Consider the following 20030-nt stretch of genomic DNA (forward strand, 5'->3'; position numbering starts at 1 on the left):
AAAATAACCACACTGGTCCGGCCGGGTGAAGTCAAACGAAGATTTTAATTCACATGTGGGAAGATCACTGAACACAGCAATTGATCTTCAACTTACTAAAGCACAAACAATTATTTTATAACATCAGGGTTTGTTTACTGACGCCCCTTCATGCGTCACAGATACATTTTATACATAGATCAGATCAACATCATCATGACTTTTCACCTAGAAAATCATCTATTTTCATGGCTAGCCCTTCCTGTCTACCTTTCAGTTCTTGTCTTGTTCCTCTTTCTTGCCGAGACACCAAGAAACGGTTCCTCTTTTACCAAGACAATTTTGCAGTTACAGCCAAACATAACTAACCTCTTCCTCTAAATAAATCTAATTTAAAGTGTGTGTGTGTGTGTGTGTGTGTTGACCTCACATGCTCTTTGTGTCACCTCTTCACCTACTGTCTGTGTCTCGTCCTCAAATGCTCTTTCTCAATTCACCTGTTGCACTTCTGACCTTTTACCAGACCAGAAGCTCACTGAGACTATGTGTATGTGTTCTACTAAATAAATGTTTTAACCAAGAACCTCTACTAAAACCTTAATACAAGAATATGAACATATAAAAGATAATAAAATAAACTGATATAAGTGTTTTGTAAGCATGTATTGCAATTCCTTCTATGTTCTAGTTTTCCCTCAGCATGTATCACCTGAACAGTCACGTCAGTGAAGCTTACGACCTTTAAAGAACCTGAACATCAACTCAAATAAGCACAGATATGCAATATGTATAAAATGGTTATAACTGCACCTGAAATACAAAGTTAGCATCATCATAAACATCTTAAGGCCATCTTAAAGCTATCTGTTATATTGTTAAAGCAATGCTCATACTGCAGATTATATTATGCTGGTAAAATACTTTTTGTTTATCCCCACAATCCCCCTTTCGACCTCTGACACCCCAGAGGTCGATACATAGGTTGTTGTTCACTCCTCAGTCCACTCGGCTACCTCCAGATCCATCATCGGCATCATGGACATAGGGGCCACCGCCCCAGGGTCCACTGCCTTTACAATCACTTTCTCTACCAACCTTCGTGCACAAGGAATGAGACAACAACCACAGGTCACCAAAATACCCACCAATACAGATAGAGACAACATAATTGACAGAACAAGCCCCTTCCACTTTCCCCTTTTTTTTTTATTTAAACCACCCCTTTTCAAACTCTCAATTTGTTACCACTCCTTTTTGTAGGCGCGGCGATCTCCTCCTAGGCTGCTCTTCTTTCTTCGGCCTTCCAGGTAGACTACTGGTCGGCCCGTTGCACAGGTGAAGAGGTTTATTCTGCCTCTGTTTCTTGACACCTGCGTTCTTTGAAGACGAATTTTCCTCCACCAAGCTCTCGTGTGCGGGTGCACACTGCGACCAATGGTACCAGGTGTCGCCTTTCCCTTTCAGCTGGACTGCTGTAGCCGTCCGGGCGGTCACCTCATACGGACCAGTCCAGCGGGGCTCCTTCCACTTTCGCTTAATGACCTTCAGCCACACTGCCTTTGCGTCCGGGACCTCTCCGTTCCCCGTGGGTCTCTCACAAGTGACCTGTTTTGTAAAGCTGGACACAAGAGCTTTCAACTCATTAAAATATTCTGCATGCGACCTGTTGCTTGTCCTGGGCTGCTCCACCGGGACCACTGTCCAGGGTGCTGGAAACTGTCTCCCAGTCAGCAGCTCATAAGGGGTGAAACCTGTGGATTGGTTAACAGAACATCTTATGGTCATCAAAGCAATGGGCAGGGCTGCGACCCAATTTAGCCCTGTCTGCGCACAAATTTTAGCCAACTTGTTTTTCAAATTTAGGTTCATCCTCTCTACCTTTCCTTGAGATTGAGGATGATAGACCGTCCCGAACTTATGTTGCACTCCCAACATCCTCTCTACCTCTTGCAAATCTTTATTCTTGAAGTGAGTACCATTGTCTGATCTAATTCTCTTGGGAAACCCATGCCTTGGAATGTAATGATTGATTAAGCACTTAATCACACTTTTCGCATCTTCACATTTGGTCGCCCATGCTTCGGGCCATCCAGTCAGAACATCCACACACACCAACAAATACCTCACCCCACCTGGGCCTGTATCAATCATGTCGGTATAATCAATCACGACCTCTTCTCCTGGCCTTTCTGGCATGAGAAACTTACCAGCTTCAGGTTTTACTGCTGGCTTTGGGTTGTGTGCCCCACAAATTAGGCACGTTCTGGCCTTTTCCAGTATCATCCTTCTCAAATCAGGATGCCACCATCGGCACAAATTTCTCTCCATCTGTTTCACTCCCACGTGACCAAGCCCGTGAGCCTCATTCACCTTTTGTTCCGCCATTTTGGCCGTTAAAGCGGGACGCCCATCTGGCCCCCTCCACAAACCGCCATCTTGCCAGGCTCCTTTGTTTTCCCACACCCCCTTTTCCTCTGGGGATGTCTCCTCCTGAGCCTTTCTAACTTCTTCCATGCTGTTAGTGCTACCCTCCTCTTCTGGGGTTACCTGCACCAGTTGTCTCTGTCCTTTGTAGCCCGCTGCTTCCTTTGCGGCTTCGTCAGCTTTCTGATTTCCTCTTGCCACCATACTGTCTGCTTGTGAGTGGCCTTTGCATTTTATAATACTTACCTCGTCTGGGTCCTCCAGGGCCTTTTCCAGTTCCTCCATTTCCTTTTTGTGACAGATGGGTGCATTAGTGGCCGTCCTGAACCCGGCTCTCTTCCACTGAGCCAGTTCCACATGAGCTGCTCCAAACGCATATGCTGAGTCAGTGTAGATGTTCACTCTCATGTTTTTAGCCAACCTCAGGGCTCGAATTAGGGCTATCACTTCAGCTCTCTGGGCCGACTGTTGTCCCTCAATTTTTCCTGCTTCTTTCACCTGAAACTCAGTTCCTACTCTACAGACTACTGCATAGCCCGCTTTCAATCCTTCTTCATCTCTGTGGCAGCATCCATCTGTGAACCAATCCTCAGCTCCGTATATGGGCTCTGCCTTCAGGTCTTCCCTGATTTTTCCTTCAACCTGGGCTTTCTTAATACAGTCATGTGGTTCTCCTGACCCCATTAGGTCTGCCATATTTATTCCTTCATGTGTGAATATCAAATTTGGCGCCTCTAAAATTTTGCTCAACCTTTGTTGCGTCAGTGGAGTCATTGTGAATGCCTGTGAGTTCACATAGGCCACTACACTGTGTGTAGTAAGCACTTTCAGTGGGTGTTCCCTCACTATATGTGCTGTTTTCTGAATTATCTTTGCTACTCCTGCTGCGTGTTGTGTGCATGTGGGATGCCTTGCTTCTGTTGAATTTAATCTTATGCTAACATACATAAGTACATCCCTACCTCCCCCTTTTTTCTGAAACAACACACCATTCACAACTCCCTTTGTTTCTGAAACATCAAGATAAAATGCCTCATCATAGTTAGGTGTGGCCAGATCTGTGGCTCTTGACAAATCCTGTTTTAGTGAAATGAACGCTGTCTCTGTGTCCGGCGTCCAAGGCAATTCAGCCTTCAGATTTCGAACACCAACTTTCTTGATCATGTCCCTTAAAGGGGCCGTTTTACCCGCATAGTTCGGAATGAACTGCCTGCTGTAACCTGTCAAGCCAAGAAAGGAAAGCAACTCCTTCACAGTTCTTGGTTTTGGATGTGTCAGAATTTGGTCTCTGTGTGTGTTCATTAGCCCCACTGATCTGTGTGCGATCACCCGGCCCAGGAATGTTACCTCTGGCCGGACCAACTGCAGTTTTTCTTTGCTCACTTTGAAGCCACACTCCGCCAATCTGTTCAACACCACGAGCGATGCTGCCGTACAGGCCGCTGCTGACGGGGCTGCAATAAGAAGATCATCAACATACTGTATTAATGTACAGCCCCCTGGCAGTTGACATGGGGACAATGCCTCTTTCAACACCTGATTAAAAATTCCTGGTGAGAGTGCAAAGCCTTGTGGTAGGCGTGTGTACCTAAATTTGCGGCCTCTGTATGTGAATGAGAAAATGTCTCTGAGTGACTCGTGCAGTGGGAGACAAAAGAATGCATTCGCTAGGTCAATACATGTGAACCACTTTTGGTCCCCAGTAATTTCGGTCAGAGCCGTGTAGGGATTTGGTACAGGCACAGTGTCAGTCCTCAGCATGGCATTTATTGCTCTCAAATCATGTGCCATACGGTACTTCCCTGTCCCATGTTTTTCCACTGGCAAAATAGGTGTGTTCCAAAATGACCATGAGGGCTCAAGCACTCCTGCCTTCCACAGTCCTTCAATGGTTTCAGCTATACCTTCTTCTGCTTCAGTTTTGTGCTTATATTGTGGTCTGTTAATTGGTATGTCAGACTTCAGCTGGAACAGGACAGGCGAACAGTTAGCTAGACCTACATCTGTGGGCCCTGCGGACCACAAAGTACCAGGCAATTTTGAGAGCTCAGCTACTGCATCAGGATGATCCATTCTTTCCCTGCCATGTATTCTGGAGATTTCTTTATGTTCTAAGATCACTGCATCGTTGGACAAACAAGTTATGCGATATATTTTACATTTTGGTGCATACCAGACATTTGGAATTTGGGTGCTTTGCCAGCATGCGTTGTCCAGCGCCCGCTTGACCATTGGTCCCAGATCTCTTGGCCCATGACCCTCGTGGACCGCCAATGTAATGTGAGGGGCTGAATCCTCTCCCACATTGTACCAAGGCAGTTGTTCATCAGTAAATTTCACAGCCGCGGCCACACCTTCTGGTCCAACATAAATGTTATGTGTTTGCACATTCCACGTCTGTCCCTCAAGATCAGACTGGAACTGTTCCCGATAGATATCGTTATCTTCCCTATCATAAAAGAGTGTAACGTGGAAAGGATCTCGCGGAGGGGAGTAGACGGCCAGGCTCATTATCCAGGGTTTCCACAGCTGATAATGTCTCAGAATGCCTTCTTCCACTAGCCTCCCCCAGTAGATTTCGGCAGTGGGTTGTTCAGAGTTCTGGACTAAATATTGAGTCTTTGAAGGTGATCCCAGACACGGGAATTCTTTTCCTCCAGGCAAAGTAACAATCAGTCCATCTGGTGAGCACATGATTGTGGCTCCCAGTTTCACAAGCAGGTCCCTGCCCATGAGATTTGCAGGCACCTGTGAGGACACCACATATTGGTGTTTCAAAGTCTGTTTTCCCAGCTGTGTCAATGCTGGATCTGTCAATGGCAGTGTCATCGGAATCCCGGAAAAGCCTACCACATTAACTGTGTGACAGGAGAGTGTTGCACTGTCTGGTGTGTCTTTCAATGTTGAGTATGTTGCTCCAGTATCCACCAGGAAGGGCAATTCAGTGCCTTCCACGGTCATCGACAGCATGGGTTCTGCCGTTCCCACGCTGTTCGGTTTCTCCGGGCTCCGTCAGTATTGCTCCCTCTCCCAGCCCCAGTCAGCTACTGGGTACTGGGCGGCTGGTGCTGCATTCGGGTTTGGAGCTTGATATGCTCCCCTGTAAGCAGCTCTTTGTCTTGGGCCTCCTCGTGCCTGGGATTGATAGCCTCGCCTCTGATAATTTCGCTGCGATTCAGGGCATTCTCGGGACCAGTGTCCTTCTGCTCCACAGCTGTAACAGGCAGTCCAAGACACATTGTTAGGATTCCCTGGATTCCGAGCCCTTTGTCCTCCCCTCACGGATCCACCACGCCCTCTCTGCGGTCCACCGGTCCCCCAATTCCCTACGGGTTGACGCTGCCTTGGTGCATTGGCGGGCCAACGGTCATCAGGGTAGAGACCCGGATCCTGATCTGGCCAGTCAGGCACAGGATCGGGCTGAGACCTTGCCACCATTATTTTCCTTGCGCTCTCTTTATCCTCTTTCTTTCTGTCACCTGCCTTGTTTCTCGCCTCTGTCAGCTGTATCTTTACCAGCTGCGCCTGTGCCTCCTCCAACTCTTTCTTTTGTTTGTTTGCCAAATCCTGTTCCTGCTGAAGTCTGTGGGTCACATGTCTCTCCCACTGCACCGAGTCTGCAACGGCAAAATCTGGGTTCTTTTCCAAATCCACTGCAACCTGATTGGGCAGCCCTGCCAGCACCGCCGAACGAAACCACGCTCTACTTTCACCCTCCTTCCCCGGATGTATTCCTGTTTCTAACAACCATTGTTCCTTTGCTTTAGCTAAAAACTCTCTGGGTGTGTTTTTGGGATCCCAAATAATTTTTGGAATGGCTCCAGAGTTAGGAGTTGGGTACTTCTCCCGGACTGCATCTGCTAAGTCATTCTGCACCTCATGGTATTGTAGGTCATTTGCATATCTGGTTGTTTGAGCTATCTGCTCTACATCTGCTAACCCACCACCCAGCATACAATGTCCGGCCAAAGCGCGAAAATCGCCCAGCGCTAATTCTTCTCCTTCGGTCAGCGCGCCCAGCTTTCTCAACCAGCTAGCTCCTCCCTCAGTTATTGGTGGAAGTTGTTTAACCAATGCTTCCAAATCTCTCACCTTATAGGCGCGATAAACTGGTTCGTTCTTTGGACCTGCTATTAGAGGCAGATTTAAACCAGGGTCAGGAGCTCCTTGTTCAAAACTCACTTTTCTACTCTTCCTCGACTTTCCTTTTCCCTTTGAGCTCCTAAATATGGGCTGTCTCTGTGCTTGGTCTCTCTTCACACTTCTTTTCCTCAAAATTAGGCTTGTACTTGGTTGGGGCTCAGGTCCTCCATCTTCGTCCTCCTTATCGTCCTCTTCTTCTGATGACGTCGCACGATCTTCATTCTCCTCTTCTGGCCCTCCCTGCATTACTCTCTGCTTTATAACCTCCAATGCTGTTAATGCCTCTATTAACGCACGTGGGGGCTCATGCATTTGTCCATACACTTCTCCTTCCCAATGTTCTCCCTTGGTTATCACTCCCTGTGGTATTTTGTCCTTCATTCTAGGGGTCCTTTTGGCCTCCCCGTCCTGCTTTGGCTGTTCCACTGTAGACACTTCGGCCCGTATGATGTTTCCACTATCCACCGAACTGGGAGGCAAGGTCGAGCCTTCATCTGCAGCTGAGGCTGTCATTCTCCCTCCCATATCTTGGGACTGACATTCCACTGCCCTTATCCCTTCTTCGGGGATATTCAGGGGAGTAGTAGTATATTCAACATCTGCTATTCCGCCAAGGACAACTCCAGTCTGTCCATCAGGACCACGAACTTGTCCCCCTCCAAGGGTCATTACAGGCATGACATATGGTGGTGGTGGTGCACAACGTGCCAAATCAGCCCAAGGATATAATTTCGGTGTGTAATACCTGTTAGCCTCTTCTACCTTCGGAGTCAAGTCCTTCACTTGGTCCTCTAGCTTTTTATTTTCCTCCTTCAGATGTTTCAAAGACTCCATTATACTCACCATGTCTCCTGATTTTCCTGTGTCATCCTCCTCCTCAGTCATCCAGGAAGAGGCTGCCCTCCACAGGAGCAGCCACTTACAGCACCTGGCATGAGTTTCTTTTAGATCCTTAATTTCTCCTCTGGCTTTCCTGTTCACTGAATGTCCCTTGGACTCCTCTTCAAATTGTTTCAATTTCTGTTCACATCTCTCTCCCTCAGTTTTTAACACCAGGCTCAGAGCTATTTTATCACCTAGCCCTTTCTGTTGAGATGTAATAAGTTTGCTTACCTCAACCTCCATCGCTTGGCACTCTTTCTCTGCTGCTTTTAATGCTCCAGGTGAAGCCAAACGAATAGCTTTCTTAAGCTGTTCAAGCTGATCCTTCAGAGGTTTGCATCCCCTTTTCCCACTAGGTGTCGCACCCGAGCTGTCAGCCATTCTCTGAAACACAGACTTACCTCTTCCAATGGCGTTGGTCGACTCCACCTTCTTGGTCTAGGTCACCCAGACACGCTTAACTTTCGGTTTCAGTCTTCGTCTCGCTGTTCTCGCAACCACTGGCTCCTCTTCCCCTGCTCGGTGATACACAAAGTTTAACCCAGCACTTTAGACGCTGTCCTCGCGTTCTCAAGCGTTGACACTCAATCAAAATTATTCGCCCTCAAAGTGTTAATATATGACACCAGCAACCCTTATGCGCAACGCGCTCACCTCCGTATACTTACCTCTCCAATAGTTCCTCAGATTAGTGTTTTTTCATTTATTTTAAACCCATTAACGGCGCTGCGCGTCCCTTATATACTTTACAGCAACACACCCTCAAGGGTCCCTCAACTTGTCCCGTACTAATAAGTCTAAAACCAAGAAATCACCTCCAAATGATCCCCTACAATTGAAATTTCAGTGTGGAATGACGCAGAGATTAACATTTCCTTATTTATTCACTATATGTAACCTGAATTTTCTCTCTCTCTTCAAATAACAAAGGTTATCTTTACAATTTGTTATTGAACTACTAATTAAGTTGCTTTTTATGGTGTCAGTGATAAACTGCCCCTAAAAAGTCCACTTTATTGCGTGCTCATTGAGTTACTCCTATCAAAACTATTTAACAAGTTCAATTTACACATACTCATTAATTTGTCACGCTTATTAGTGGCTCATGGTTGCTTAAAGCCTATGTCTGACTTGACCACAGAGTTAGAGCATCATTCAATCCTCTCAGGATGACCACTCCACTTACTCTGCATCCAGTCAGCTCATGAATTAACAACCCTTGCAGACTGTAACCCTTTTATTTTTTGTTTATGCCTTCAAATCCACCTTAAATCTTCTTTACCTAAACGTTGGTTTTAAACACAAACAATTCTTATATTCTATTTTGAAACGCTGTCACCATTCATATATTTACAATGTTGTTATTTACTAAGCCAGCATTTTAATTGCAGACATTTATCCACATTTGCAAACAATAGTTATAGAGCTGAATGACACACAAAACCGAAAGCATAGTCCTCTCATGCGCTCTGCATCAGCTGCCTCATTTGCATGCACACACACTCTTCATCTAAGAATAGCAGCAGGCAGTCAGTGCATTGCTGACTCGACCCACAGAGATCTTTTTTAATACAGAGACGTCTTATATTTACAACTGCACAGATTTTAAACCTTTTAACACCTATCGAATTTCGACAAATTTAACATAACCGTTTTTTGCGATCAATTAACCAGTATCAAGACTTTAACTGTTTCTGGCCTCATTTCTAAAATCCCTAACTCAATTTAAAAGCGTCAACCAACCCAAACTTTGCCTCAAGCTCTATTTTTGGCATTTCACAGCCAAGGCTTACCCCAAAGTGTTAAGTTAAAGTTACACGCCCGAAGACCACTTCTGCTGGCCAAAAAAGCGCAGATACCGTTGCAAACGGTAAGGAGACTCTAACTCCTAGCTTAATTCCGGGATGCCCTGTACCCCACAGCTAAACCACACTGAACTAACCCTCTTCGCCGAGAGGTCAATGTCGCGCGTCCACGACAAGGAGGGAGCGTAACCTCCGGGCTCTGCGCTTCCTAGCAGACTCGAACTGCCGTTCTAGAATAATTTATAATACTTTGAAACAACAATCAACACCCGAAACAAGTGTATAACTGAAGCAGGTGCAACCTAGTGGTCAAATGGAGACTCCAACTCACAAAATGACCGCTCAGGTCCACTCTTATGACCAAATTTGGACTCTAACCAACACAATAACCAATTCCCTACCAAACTACTTGAGACTCTAACTCAATTTCTTTGGGACTTCAACCCAATATTTAAACTTTTTCCTGGCAGACTCAAACTGCTTTAGCAGACTTTACTGCTTTCATTTCTTCTTAGCAGAACTCTAACTGCTTCAACTCATGAAATTTTCATCAAAATCAAAACAGACATCCACCAGTAATTTCAGTGAGTAGACTTAAATTTTATCATGTCCAATTTGGCACACTTTGGAAATAATTCAACAGGTAGTGCCTTACCTTTTGGATAAGCCGGCTTATGCCCACTCACTTCGGCCACTGGACTTCATGTCTGCCCGTCTGACCACCTCGGACCACCGCTCACACCTCCACTTTTTTCCCTTACTCAACCACCGGACGAAGCCCCCAGATGTTAAGATTCAAGAATTGAGAAAGGGTACAAGAGGTGATCGAAAAATAACCACACTGGTCCGGCCGGGTGAAGTCAAACGAAGATTTTAATTCACATGTGGGAAGATCACTGAACACAGCAATTGATCTTCAACTTACTAAAGCACAAACAATTATTTTATAACATCAGGGTTTGTTTACTGACGCCCCTTCATGCGTCACAGATACATTTTATACATAGATCAGATCAACATCATCATGACTTTTCACCTAGAAAATCATCTATTTTCATGGCTAGCCCTTCCTGTCTACCTTTCAGTTCTTGTCTTGTTCCTCTTTCTTGCCGAGACACCAAGAAACGGTTCCTCTTTTACCAAGACAATTTTGCAGTTACAGCCAAACATAACTAACCTCTTCCTCTAAATAAATCTAATTTAAAGTGTGTGTGTGTGTGTGTGTGTGTTGACCTCACATGCTCTTTGTGTCACCTCTTCACCTACTGTCTGTGTCTCGTCCTCAAATGCTCTTTCTCAATTCACCTGTTGCACTTCTGACCTTTTACCAGACCAGAAGCTCACTGAGACTATGTGTATGTGTTCTACTAAATAAATGTTTTAACCAAGAACCTCTACTAAAACCTTAATACAAGAATATGAACATATAAAAGATAATAAAATAAACTGATATAAGTGTTTTGTAAGCATGTATTGCAATTCCTTCTATGTTCTAGTTTTCCCTCAGCATGTATCACCTGAACAGTCACGTCAGTGAAGCTTACGACCTTTAAAGAACCTGAACATCAACTCAAATAAGCACAGATATGCAATATGTATAAAATGGTTATAACTGCACCTGAAATACAAAGTTAGCATCATCATAAACATCTTAAGGCCATCTTAAAGCTATCTGTTATATTGTTAAAGCAATGCTCATACTGCAGATTATATTATGCTGGTAAAATACTTTTTGTTTATCCCCACACTTGTAACCAAAGAAGGAAAAGACCCATGTTTCCGCCCGGTTTCGGACCGGGGACCTTTCGCGTGTGAGGCGAACGTGATAACCACTACACTACGGAAACCCCGAAAGACAGCTTGTTTGGCTTTCCAATGTGTCTCACTGAGTAATCTCGCACTCTGACAAATTTGGTGACATGTTCCTATCATGGCCTTGAAGTAAAAGGAGCCATGGAGAAGAGACAGACGCACTCTAGCAAGGAGTCTGAACTGTAGTCTCCATGTTAGGCTCACTTAAACTTTGGACATTTAGGAGTTCACTAAAGCAAGCACAGCTCAACATATGCTGCCCTAAGAACCCCAGAACCTCTGGCAGCAGAACTGTTGCCTAAAGCGCCCATTTGTTTCATTGCCTTGGGCATTGGCTGAAAATAGGCCCAAGTCCTGTGCAGGCCACCTAGAGCCAGTCATTTCCAAGAGCTTAGTCTGTGCCTCCATCTTCAGGAAATATAGCGACTGGAGATTTGTTGATTTGTGTGAAGTCTGTGGAGTTTGCAGAAATTTGGGCCATAGACAACTCTTTAGCAAGACGAGCATCCAAAGGTTACAGATGTCAGAGACCTGAACCAGATTTGAGTACTTTCTCTTGTCTGTGTCCCAAACAGCAGTAGAACCCCACAAGTTCAAGCAGTGCCTGCAGTCAGACACTTTTATATCAGGACGCATAAGCAAAGACGCATGCTTCCGCCCGGTTTCGGACCGGGGACCTTTCGCGTGTAAGGCGAACGTGATAACCACTACACTACGGAAACTGAGCTTGCGTACCCCGTAGTAATTAAAGGAGCATTTCAATGCTTTCTTACATTTGTGGACTTTTATGACAGATCATGTAGGACTATTGAGAAGGAGGGAACTCCCATTTGTGTCATTCTTCAAGCACTCCCCCACTTATGGCTGTATTGACAATGCAAATTGTGATCTCAAGATTGCATCTCTTGTCATGGGAGCTGATCTTCTGGTTGACAAGCTCTTTGATGTCCTTTGTTTGGCTAGCACACAATCTACAGAAGACAAGACCAAGAAACTTATTTGTCAGTAGGGACGCACGTAAAACAGAGAAAATGCTGCACAAGCAGTGTTCTCTTGGACTAGCATCTCTTCTGATGGGAGCTCTTTCTGAGAAGACCTTTTCGACTTGTGAGCGCACAGGTGGAATTCATGTTTCTTCAAGCCCATTATAGGACTAGATTATTAGATTGACTAGGATCTGGTGTGCGATTAAGGTGTGTGTGGTCATTGCAGGTAAAAGGCAGAACAGAGAAGGAAACTGCTCACTCCCCGTCGGGGAATCGAACCCCGGTCTTCCGCGTGACAGGCGGAGATACTGTCCACTATACTAACGAGGACCTCTGAAGCACTACAATGGTCACGTCAAGCTGCGATTCGCAGCAGGTATGACAGGTAAAATTTGGCTGGCCGTGTAGAAATCCCCATCGGTTTACCAGGAACTACACTTTTATGCCTGTTTGACACAGATCTTTTGTGTGCTTCAGGCAGGGTTCCATGGTGTAATGGTTAGCACTCTGGACTCTGAATCCAGCGATCTGAGTTCAAGTCTCAGTGGAACCTCATTTGGCTTTCTAGCACTTTGCTCCACAGGTACATTAGCATTAGCACACGCTAGCATAAGAATCTAGTCAGTTGAAGAGCAAGTTAGTGGCCCAGTCAGTTCCACTCCTCTTGTGTTGGCTGATCTCATCTGCACATGGTCTTCATTCTGCACCAAACCTCGCTCATGCTCTTCTGCTGCACTTTCCACTTCAGCTTCCTGCTGTATCGTTCATTAGCCACCTTGACTCAAGTCAACTTTTCCTCTTGCACTCTTCCCACTTCCAATCCCTTTGCCACCTCTGAAGGCCCCGATCTTCTTCTTGACAAGCTCTTTGATGTCCTTTGTTTGGCTAGCACACAACCTACAGAAGACAAAACCAAGAGACTTAATTCTCAATAGGGATGCAAGTAAAACAGAGAAAATGCTGGACAAGCAGAGTTGTCTAAAGAGTGAATATCAATTCCCTTGTAACCAAAGAAGGAAAAGACCCATGTTTCCGCCCGGTTTCGGACCGGGGACCTTTCGCGTGTGAGGCGAACGTGATAACCACTACACTACGGAAACCCCGAAAGACAGCTTGTTTGGCTTTCCAATGTGTCTCACTGAGTAATCTCGCACTCTGACAAATTTGGTGACATGTTCCTATCATGGCCTTGAAGTAAAAGGAGCCATGGAGAAGAGACAGACGCACTCTAGCAAGGAGTCTGAACTGTAGTCTCCATGTTAGGCTCACTTAAACTTTGGACATTTAGGAGTTCACTAAAGCAAGCACAGCTCAACATATGCTGCCCTAAGAACCCCAGAACCTCTGGCAGCAGAACTGTTGCCTAAAGCGCCCATTTGTTTCATTGCCTTGGGCATTGGCTGAAAATAGGCCCAAGTCCTGTGCAGGCCACCTAGAGCCAGTCATTTCCAAGAGCTTAGTCTGTGCCTCCATCTTCAGGAAATATAGCGACTGGAGATTTGTTGATTTGTGTGAAGTCTGTGGAGTTTGCAGAAATTTGGGCCATAGACAACTCTTTAGCAAGACGAGCATCCAAAGGTTACAGATGTCAGAGACCTGAACCAGATTTGAGTACTTTCTCTTGTCTGTGTCCCAAACAGCAGTAGAACCCCACAAGTTCAAGCAGTGCCTGCAGTCAGACACTTTTATATCAGGACGCATAAGCAAAGACGCATGCTTCCGCCCGGTTTCGGACCGGGGACCTTTCGCGTGTTAGGCGAACGTGATAACCACTACACTACGGAAACTGAGCTTGCATACCCTGTAGTAATTAAAGGAGCATTTCAATGCTTTCTTACATTTGTGGACTTTTATGACAGATCATGTAGGACTATTGAGAAGGAGGGAACTCCCATTTGTGTCATTCTTCAAGCACTCCCCCACTTATGGCTGTATTGACAATGCAAATTGTGATCTCAAGATTGCATCTCTTGTCATGGGAGCTGATCTTCTGGTTGACAAGCTCTTTGATGTCCTTTGTTTGGCTAGCACACAATCTACAGAAGACAAGACCAAGAAACTTATTTGTCAGTAGGGACGCACGTAAAACAGAGAAAATGCTGCACAAGCAGTGTTCTCTTGGACTAGCATCTCTTCTGATGGGAGCTCTTTCTGAGAAGACCTTTTCGACTTGTGAGCGCACAGGTGGAATTCATGTTTCTTCAAGCCCATTATAGGACTAGATTATTAGATTGACTAGGATCTGGTGTGCGATTAAGGTGTGTGTGGTCATTGCAGGTAAAAGGCAGAACAGAGAAGGAAACTGCTCACTCCCCGTCGGGGAATCGAACCCCGGTCTTCCGCGTGACAGGCGGAGATACTGTCCACTATACTAACGAGGACCTCTGAAGCACTGCAATGGTCACGTCAAGCTGCGATTCGCAGCAGGTATGACAGGTAAAATTTGGCTGGCCGTGTAGAAATCCCCATCGGTTTACCAGGAACTACACTTTTATGCCTGTTTGACACAGATCTTTTGTGTGCTTCAGGCAGGGTTCCATGGTGTAATGGTTAGCACTCTGGACTCTGAATCCAGCGATCTGAGTTCAAGTCTCAGTGGAACCTCATTTGGCTTTCTAGCAATTTGCTCCACAGGTACATTAGCATTAGCACACGCTAGCATAAGAATCTAGTCAGTTGAAGAGCAAGTTAGTGGCTCAGTCAGTTCCACTCCTCTTGTGTTGGCTGATCTCATCTGCACATGGTCTTCATTCTGCACCAAACCTCGCTCATGCTCTTCTGCTGCACTTTCCACTTCAGCTTCCTGCTGTATCGTTCATTAGCCACCTTGACTCAAGTCAACTTTTCCTCTTGCACTCTTCCCACTTCCAATCCCTTTGCCACCTCTGAAGGCCCCGATCTTCTTCTTGACAAGCTCTTTGATGTCCTTTGTTTGGCTAGCACACAACCTACAGAAGACAAAACCAAGAGACTTAATTCTCAATAGGGATGCAAGTAAAACAGAGAAAATGCTGGACAAGCAGAGTTGTCTAAAGAGTGAATATCAATTCCCTTGTAACCAAAGAAGGAAAAGACCCATGTTTCCACCCGGTTTCGGACCGGGGACCTTTCGCGTGTGAGGCGAACGTGATAACCACTACACTACGGAAACCCCGAAAGACAGCTTGTTTGGCTTTCCAATGTGTCTCACTGAGTAATCTCGCACTCTGACAAATTTGGTGACATGTTCCTATCATGGCCTTGAAGTAAAAGGAGCCATGGAGAAGAGACAGACGCACTCTAGCAAGGAGTCTGAACTGTAGTCTCCATGTTAGGCTCACTTAAACTTTGGACATTTAGGAGTTCACTAAAGCAAGCACAGCTCAACATATGCTGCCCTAAGAACCCCAGAACCTCTGGCAGCAGAACTGTTGCCTAAAGCGCCCATTTGTTTCATTGCCTTGGGCATTGGCTGAAAATAGGCCCAAGTCCTGTGCAGGCCACCTAGAGCCAGTCATTTCCAAGAGCTTAGTCTGTGCCTCCATCTTCAGGAAATATAGCGACTGGAGATTTGTTGATTTGTGTGAAGTCTGTGGAGTTTGCAGAAATTTGGGCCATAGACAACTCTTTAGCAAGACGAGCATCCAAAGGTTACAGATGTCAGAGTCCTGTACCAGATTTGAGTACTTTCTCTTGTCTGTGTCCCAAACAGCAGTAGAACCCCACAAGTTCAAGCAGTGCCTGCAGTCAGACACTTTTATATCAGGACGCATAAGCAAAGACGCATGCTTCCGCCCGGTTTCGGACCGGGGACCTTTCGCGTGTAAGGCGAACGTGATAACCACTACACTACAGAAACTGAGCTTGCGTACCCCGTAGTAATTAAAGGAGCATTTCAATGCTTTCTTACATTTGTGGACTTTTATGACAGATCATGTAGGACTATTGAGAAGGAGGGAACTCCCATTTGTGTCATTCTTCAAGCACTCCCCCACTTATGGCTGTATTGACAATGCAAATTGTGATCTCAAGATTGCATCTCTTGTCATGGGAGCTGATCTTCTGGTTGACAAGCTCTTTGATGTCCTTTGTTTGGCTAGCACACAATCTACAGAAGACAAGACCAAGAAACTTATTTGTCAGTAGGGACGCACGTAAAACAGAGAAAATGCTGCACAAGCAGTGTTCTCTTGGACTAGCATCTCTTCTGATGGGAGCTCTTTCTGAGAAGACCTTTTCGACTTGTGAGCGCACAGGTGGAATTCATGTTTCTTCAAGCCCATTATAGGACTAGATTATTAGATTGACTAGGATCTGGTGTGCGATTAAGGTGTGTGTGGTCATTGCAGGTAAAAGGCAGAACAGAGAAGGAAACTGCTCACTCCCCGTCGGGGAATCGAACCCCGGTCTTCCGCGTGACAGGCGGAGATACTGTCCACTATACTAACGAGGACCTCTGAAGCACTGCAATGGTCACGTCAAGCTGCGATTCGCAGCAGGTATGACAGGTAAAATTTGGCTGGCCGTGTAGAAATCCCCATCGGTTTACCAGGAACTACACTTTTATGCCTGTTTGACACAGATCTTTTGTGTGCGTCAGGCAGGGTTCCATGGTGTAATGGTTAGCACTCTGGACCCTGAATCCAGCGATCTGAGTTCAAGTCTCAGTGGAACCTCATCTGGCTTTCTAGCACTTTGCTCCACAGGTACATTAGCATTAGCACACGCTAGCATAAGAATCTAGTCAGTTGAAGAGCAAGTTAGTGGCCCAGTCAGTTCCACTCCTCTTGTGTTGGCTGATCTCATCTGCACATGGTCTGCATGCTGCACCAAACCTCGCTCATGCTCTTCTGCTGCACTTTCCACTTCAGCTTCCTGCTGTATCATTCATTAGCCACCTTGACTCAAGTCAACTTTTCCTCTTGCACTCTTCCCACTTCCAATCCCTTTGCCACCTCTGAAGGCCCCGATCTTCTTCTTGACAAGCTCTTTGATGTCCTTTGTTTGGCTAGCACACAACCTACAGAAGACAAAACCAAGAGACTTAATTCTCAATAGGGATGCAAGTAAAACAGAGAAAATGCTGGACAAGCAGAGTTGTCTAAAGAGTGAATATCAATTCCCTTGTAACCAAAGAAGGAAAAGACCCATGTTTCCGCCCGGTTTCGGACCGGGGACCTTTCGCGTGTGAGGCGAACGTGATAACCACTACACTACGGAAACCCCGAAAGACAGCTTGTTTGGCTTTCCAATGTGTCTCACTGAGTAATCTCGCACTCTGACAAATTTGGTGACATGTTCCTATCATGGCCTTGAAGTAAAAGGAGCCATGGAGAAGAGACAGACGCACTCTAGCAAGGAGTCTGAACTGTAGTCTCCATGTTAGGCTCACTTAAACTTTGGACATTTAGGAGTTCACTAAAGCAAGCACAGCTCAACATATGCTGCCCTAAGAACCCCAGAACCTCTGGCAGCAGAACTGTTGCCTAAAGCGCCCATTTGTTTCATTGCCTTGGGCATTGGCTGAAAATAGGCCCAAGTCCTGTGCAGGCCACCTAGAGCCAGTCATTTCCAAGAGCTTAGTCTGTGCCTCCATCTTCAGGAAATATAGCGACTGGAGATTTGTTGATTTGTGTGAAGTCTGTGGAGTTTGCAGAAATTTGGGCCATAGACAACTCTTTAGCAAGACGAGCATCCAAAGGTTACAGATGTCAGAGTCCTGTACCAGATTTGAGTACTTTCTCTTGTCTGTGTCCCAAACAGCAGTAGAACCCCACAAGTTCAAGCAGTGCCTGCAGTCAGACACTTTTATATCAGGACGCATAAGCAAAGACGCATGCTTCCGCCCGGTTTCGGACCGGGGACCTTTCGCGTGTAAGGCGAACATGATAACCACTACACTACGGAAACTGAGCTTGCCTACCCCGTAGTAATTAAAGGAGCATTTCAATGCTTTCTTACATTTGTGGACTTTTATGACAGATCATGTAGGACTATTGAGAAGGAGGGAACTCCCATTTGTGTCATTCTTCAAGCACTCCCCCACTTATGGCTGTATTGACAATGCAAATTGTGATCTCAAGATTGCATCTCTTGTCATGGGAGCTGATCTTCTGGTTGACAAGCTCTTTGATGTCCTTTGTTTGGCTAGCACACAATCTACAGAAGACAAGACCAAGAAACTTATTTGTCAGTAGGGACGCACGCAAAACAGAGAAAATGCTGCACAAGCAGTGTTCTCTTGGACTAGCATCTCTTCTGATGGGAGCTCTTTCTGAGAAGACCTTTTCGACTTGTGAGCGCACAGGTGGAATTCATGTTTCTTCAAGCCCATTATAGGACTAGATTATTAGATTGACTAGGATCTGGTGTGCGATTAAGGTGTGTGTGGTCATTGCAGGTAAAAGGCAGAACAGAGAAGGAAACTGCTCACTCCCCGTCGGGGAATCGAACCCCGGTCTTCCGCGTGACAGGCGGAGATACTGTCCACTATACTAACGAGGACCTCTGAAGCACTGCAATGGTCACGTCAAGCTGCGATTCGCAGCAGGTATGACAGGTAAAATTTGGCTGGCCGTGTAGAAATCCCCATCGGTTTACCAGGAACTACACTTTTATGCCTGTTTGACACAGATCTTTTGTGTGCGTCAGGCAGGGTTCCATGGTGTAATGGTTAGCACTCTGGACCCTGAATCCAGCGATCTGAGTTCAAGTCTCAGTGGAACCTCATTTGGCTTTCTAGCACTTTGCTCCACAGGTACATTAGCATTAGCACACGCTAGCATAAGAATCTAGTCAGTTGAAGAGCAAGTTAGTGGCCCAGTCAGTTCCACTCCTCTTGTGTTGGCTGATCTCATCTGCACATGGTCTGCATGCTGCACCAAACCTCGCTCATGCTCTTCTGCTGCACTTTCCACTTCAGCTTCCTGCTGTATCGTTCATTAGCCACCTTGACTCAAGTCAACTTTTCCTCTTGCACTCTTCCCACTTCCAATCCCTTTGCCACCTCTGAAGGCCCCGATCTTCTTCTTGACAAGCTCTTTGATGTCCTTTGTTTGGCTAGCACACAACCTACAGAAGACAAAACCAAGAGACTTAATTCTCAATAGGGATGCAAGTAAAACAGAGAAAATGCTGGACAAGCAGAGTTGTCTAAAGAGTGAATATCAATTCCCTTGTAACCAAAGAAGGAAAAGACCCATGTTTCCGGCCGGTTTCGGACCGGGGACCTTTTGCGTGTGAGGCGAACGTGATAACCACTACACTACGGAAACCCCGAAAGACAGCTTGTTTGGCTTTCCAATGTGTCTCACTGAGTAATCTCGCACTCTGACAAATTTGGTGACATGTTCCTATCATGGCCTTGAAGTAAAAGGAGCCATGGAGAAGAGACAGACGCACTCTAGCAAGGAGTCTGAACTGTAGTCTCCATGTTAGGCTCACTTAAACTTTGGACATTTAGGAGTTCACTAAAGCAAGCACAGCTCAACATATGCTGCCCTAAGAACCCCAGAACCTCTGGCAGCAGAACTGTTGCCTAAAGCGCCCATTTGTTTCATTGCCTTGGGCATTGGCTGAAAATAGGCCCAAGTCCTGTGCAGGCCACCTAGAGCCAGTCATTTCCAAGAGCTTAGTCTGTGCCTCCATCTTCAGGAAATATAGCGACTGGAGATTTGTTGATTTGTGTGAAGTCTGTGGAGTTTGCAGAAATTTGGGCCATAGACAACTCTTTAGCAAGACGAGCATCCAAAGGTTACAGATGTCAGAGTCCTGTACCAGATTTGAGTACTTTCTCTTGTCTGTGTCCCAAACAGCAGTAGAACCCCACAAGTTCAAGCAGTGCCTGCAGTCAGACACTTTTATATCAGGACGCATAAGCAAAGACGCATGCTTCCGCCCGGTTTCGGACCGGGGACCTTTCGCGTGTAAGGCGAACGTGATAACCACTACACTACGGAAACTGAGCTTGCGTACCCCGTAGTAATTAAAGGAGCATTTCAATGCTTTCTTACATTTGTGG

General features: G+C 45.9%; 1 protein-coding gene and 18 non-coding genes across 19 annotated transcripts; 4 read left to right on the plus strand and 15 right to left on the minus strand.

Moving 5' to 3' along the window:
* Window positions 1-26: 26 nt before the first annotated feature.
* Window positions 27-5384, minus strand: LOC113019338 (uncharacterized). The gene is made up of 2 exons (XM_080304972.1): window positions 1924-5384; window positions 27-1857 (listed from the first exon to the last, which is right to left on the minus strand). The coding sequence occupies exons 1-2, from the start codon at window positions 5371-5373 to the stop codon at window positions 1213-1215; spliced, it is 4095 nt and encodes a 1364-aa protein (XP_080161098.1). The 5' UTR covers window positions 5374-5384; the 3' UTR covers window positions 27-1212.
* A 5623-nt stretch (window positions 5385-11007) lies between these two features.
* trnav-cac (transfer RNA valine (anticodon CAC)) lies at window positions 11008-11080 on the minus strand. Its single transcript has one exon. It is a non-coding gene; the product is annotated as a tRNA-Val (tRNA).
* A 614-nt stretch (window positions 11081-11694) lies between these two features.
* Window positions 11695-11767, minus strand: trnav-uac (transfer RNA valine (anticodon UAC)). The gene has a single exon. It is a non-coding gene; the product is annotated as a tRNA-Val (tRNA).
* A 522-nt stretch (window positions 11768-12289) lies between these two features.
* Window positions 12290-12361, minus strand: trnad-guc (transfer RNA aspartic acid (anticodon GUC)). The gene has a single exon. It is a non-coding gene; the product is annotated as a tRNA-Asp (tRNA).
* A 151-nt stretch (window positions 12362-12512) lies between these two features.
* Window positions 12513-12584, plus strand: trnaq-cug (transfer RNA glutamine (anticodon CUG)). The gene has a single exon. It is a non-coding gene; the product is annotated as a tRNA-Gln (tRNA).
* Window positions 12585-13058: 474 nt separating this feature from the next.
* trnav-cac (transfer RNA valine (anticodon CAC)) lies at window positions 13059-13131 on the minus strand. Its single transcript has one exon. It is a non-coding gene; the product is annotated as a tRNA-Val (tRNA).
* A 614-nt stretch (window positions 13132-13745) lies between these two features.
* trnav-aac (transfer RNA valine (anticodon AAC)) lies at window positions 13746-13818 on the minus strand. Its single transcript has one exon. It is a non-coding gene; the product is annotated as a tRNA-Val (tRNA).
* Window positions 13819-14340: 522 nt separating this feature from the next.
* On the minus strand, window positions 14341-14412 carry trnad-guc (transfer RNA aspartic acid (anticodon GUC)). Its single transcript has one exon. It is a non-coding gene; the product is annotated as a tRNA-Asp (tRNA).
* Window positions 14413-14563: 151 nt separating this feature from the next.
* trnaq-cug (transfer RNA glutamine (anticodon CUG)) lies at window positions 14564-14635 on the plus strand. The gene has a single exon. It is a non-coding gene; the product is annotated as a tRNA-Gln (tRNA).
* Window positions 14636-15109: 474 nt separating this feature from the next.
* On the minus strand, window positions 15110-15182 carry trnav-cac (transfer RNA valine (anticodon CAC)). The gene has a single exon. It is a non-coding gene; the product is annotated as a tRNA-Val (tRNA).
* Window positions 15183-15796: 614 nt separating this feature from the next.
* Window positions 15797-15869, minus strand: trnav-uac (transfer RNA valine (anticodon UAC)). Its single transcript has one exon. It is a non-coding gene; the product is annotated as a tRNA-Val (tRNA).
* A 522-nt stretch (window positions 15870-16391) lies between these two features.
* trnad-guc (transfer RNA aspartic acid (anticodon GUC)) lies at window positions 16392-16463 on the minus strand. Its single transcript has one exon. It is a non-coding gene; the product is annotated as a tRNA-Asp (tRNA).
* A 151-nt stretch (window positions 16464-16614) lies between these two features.
* On the plus strand, window positions 16615-16686 carry trnaq-cug (transfer RNA glutamine (anticodon CUG)). The gene has a single exon. It is a non-coding gene; the product is annotated as a tRNA-Gln (tRNA).
* A 474-nt stretch (window positions 16687-17160) lies between these two features.
* Window positions 17161-17233, minus strand: trnav-cac (transfer RNA valine (anticodon CAC)). The gene has a single exon. It is a non-coding gene; the product is annotated as a tRNA-Val (tRNA).
* A 614-nt stretch (window positions 17234-17847) lies between these two features.
* trnav-uac (transfer RNA valine (anticodon UAC)) lies at window positions 17848-17920 on the minus strand. Its single transcript has one exon. It is a non-coding gene; the product is annotated as a tRNA-Val (tRNA).
* Window positions 17921-18442: 522 nt separating this feature from the next.
* Window positions 18443-18514, minus strand: trnad-guc (transfer RNA aspartic acid (anticodon GUC)). Its single transcript has one exon. It is a non-coding gene; the product is annotated as a tRNA-Asp (tRNA).
* A 151-nt stretch (window positions 18515-18665) lies between these two features.
* trnaq-cug (transfer RNA glutamine (anticodon CUG)) lies at window positions 18666-18737 on the plus strand. The gene has a single exon. It is a non-coding gene; the product is annotated as a tRNA-Gln (tRNA).
* A 474-nt stretch (window positions 18738-19211) lies between these two features.
* Window positions 19212-19284, minus strand: trnav-cac (transfer RNA valine (anticodon CAC)). The gene has a single exon. It is a non-coding gene; the product is annotated as a tRNA-Val (tRNA).
* A 614-nt stretch (window positions 19285-19898) lies between these two features.
* trnav-uac (transfer RNA valine (anticodon UAC)) lies at window positions 19899-19971 on the minus strand. The gene has a single exon. It is a non-coding gene; the product is annotated as a tRNA-Val (tRNA).
* Window positions 19972-20030: the final 59 nt, after the last annotated feature.

This window comes from Astatotilapia calliptera, chromosome 8 (genome assembly GCF_964374335.1).
Source record: "Astatotilapia calliptera chromosome 8, fAstCal68.1, whole genome shotgun sequence".
NCBI classification, from domain to species: Eukaryota; Metazoa; Chordata; class Actinopteri; order Cichliformes; family Cichlidae; genus Astatotilapia; species Astatotilapia calliptera.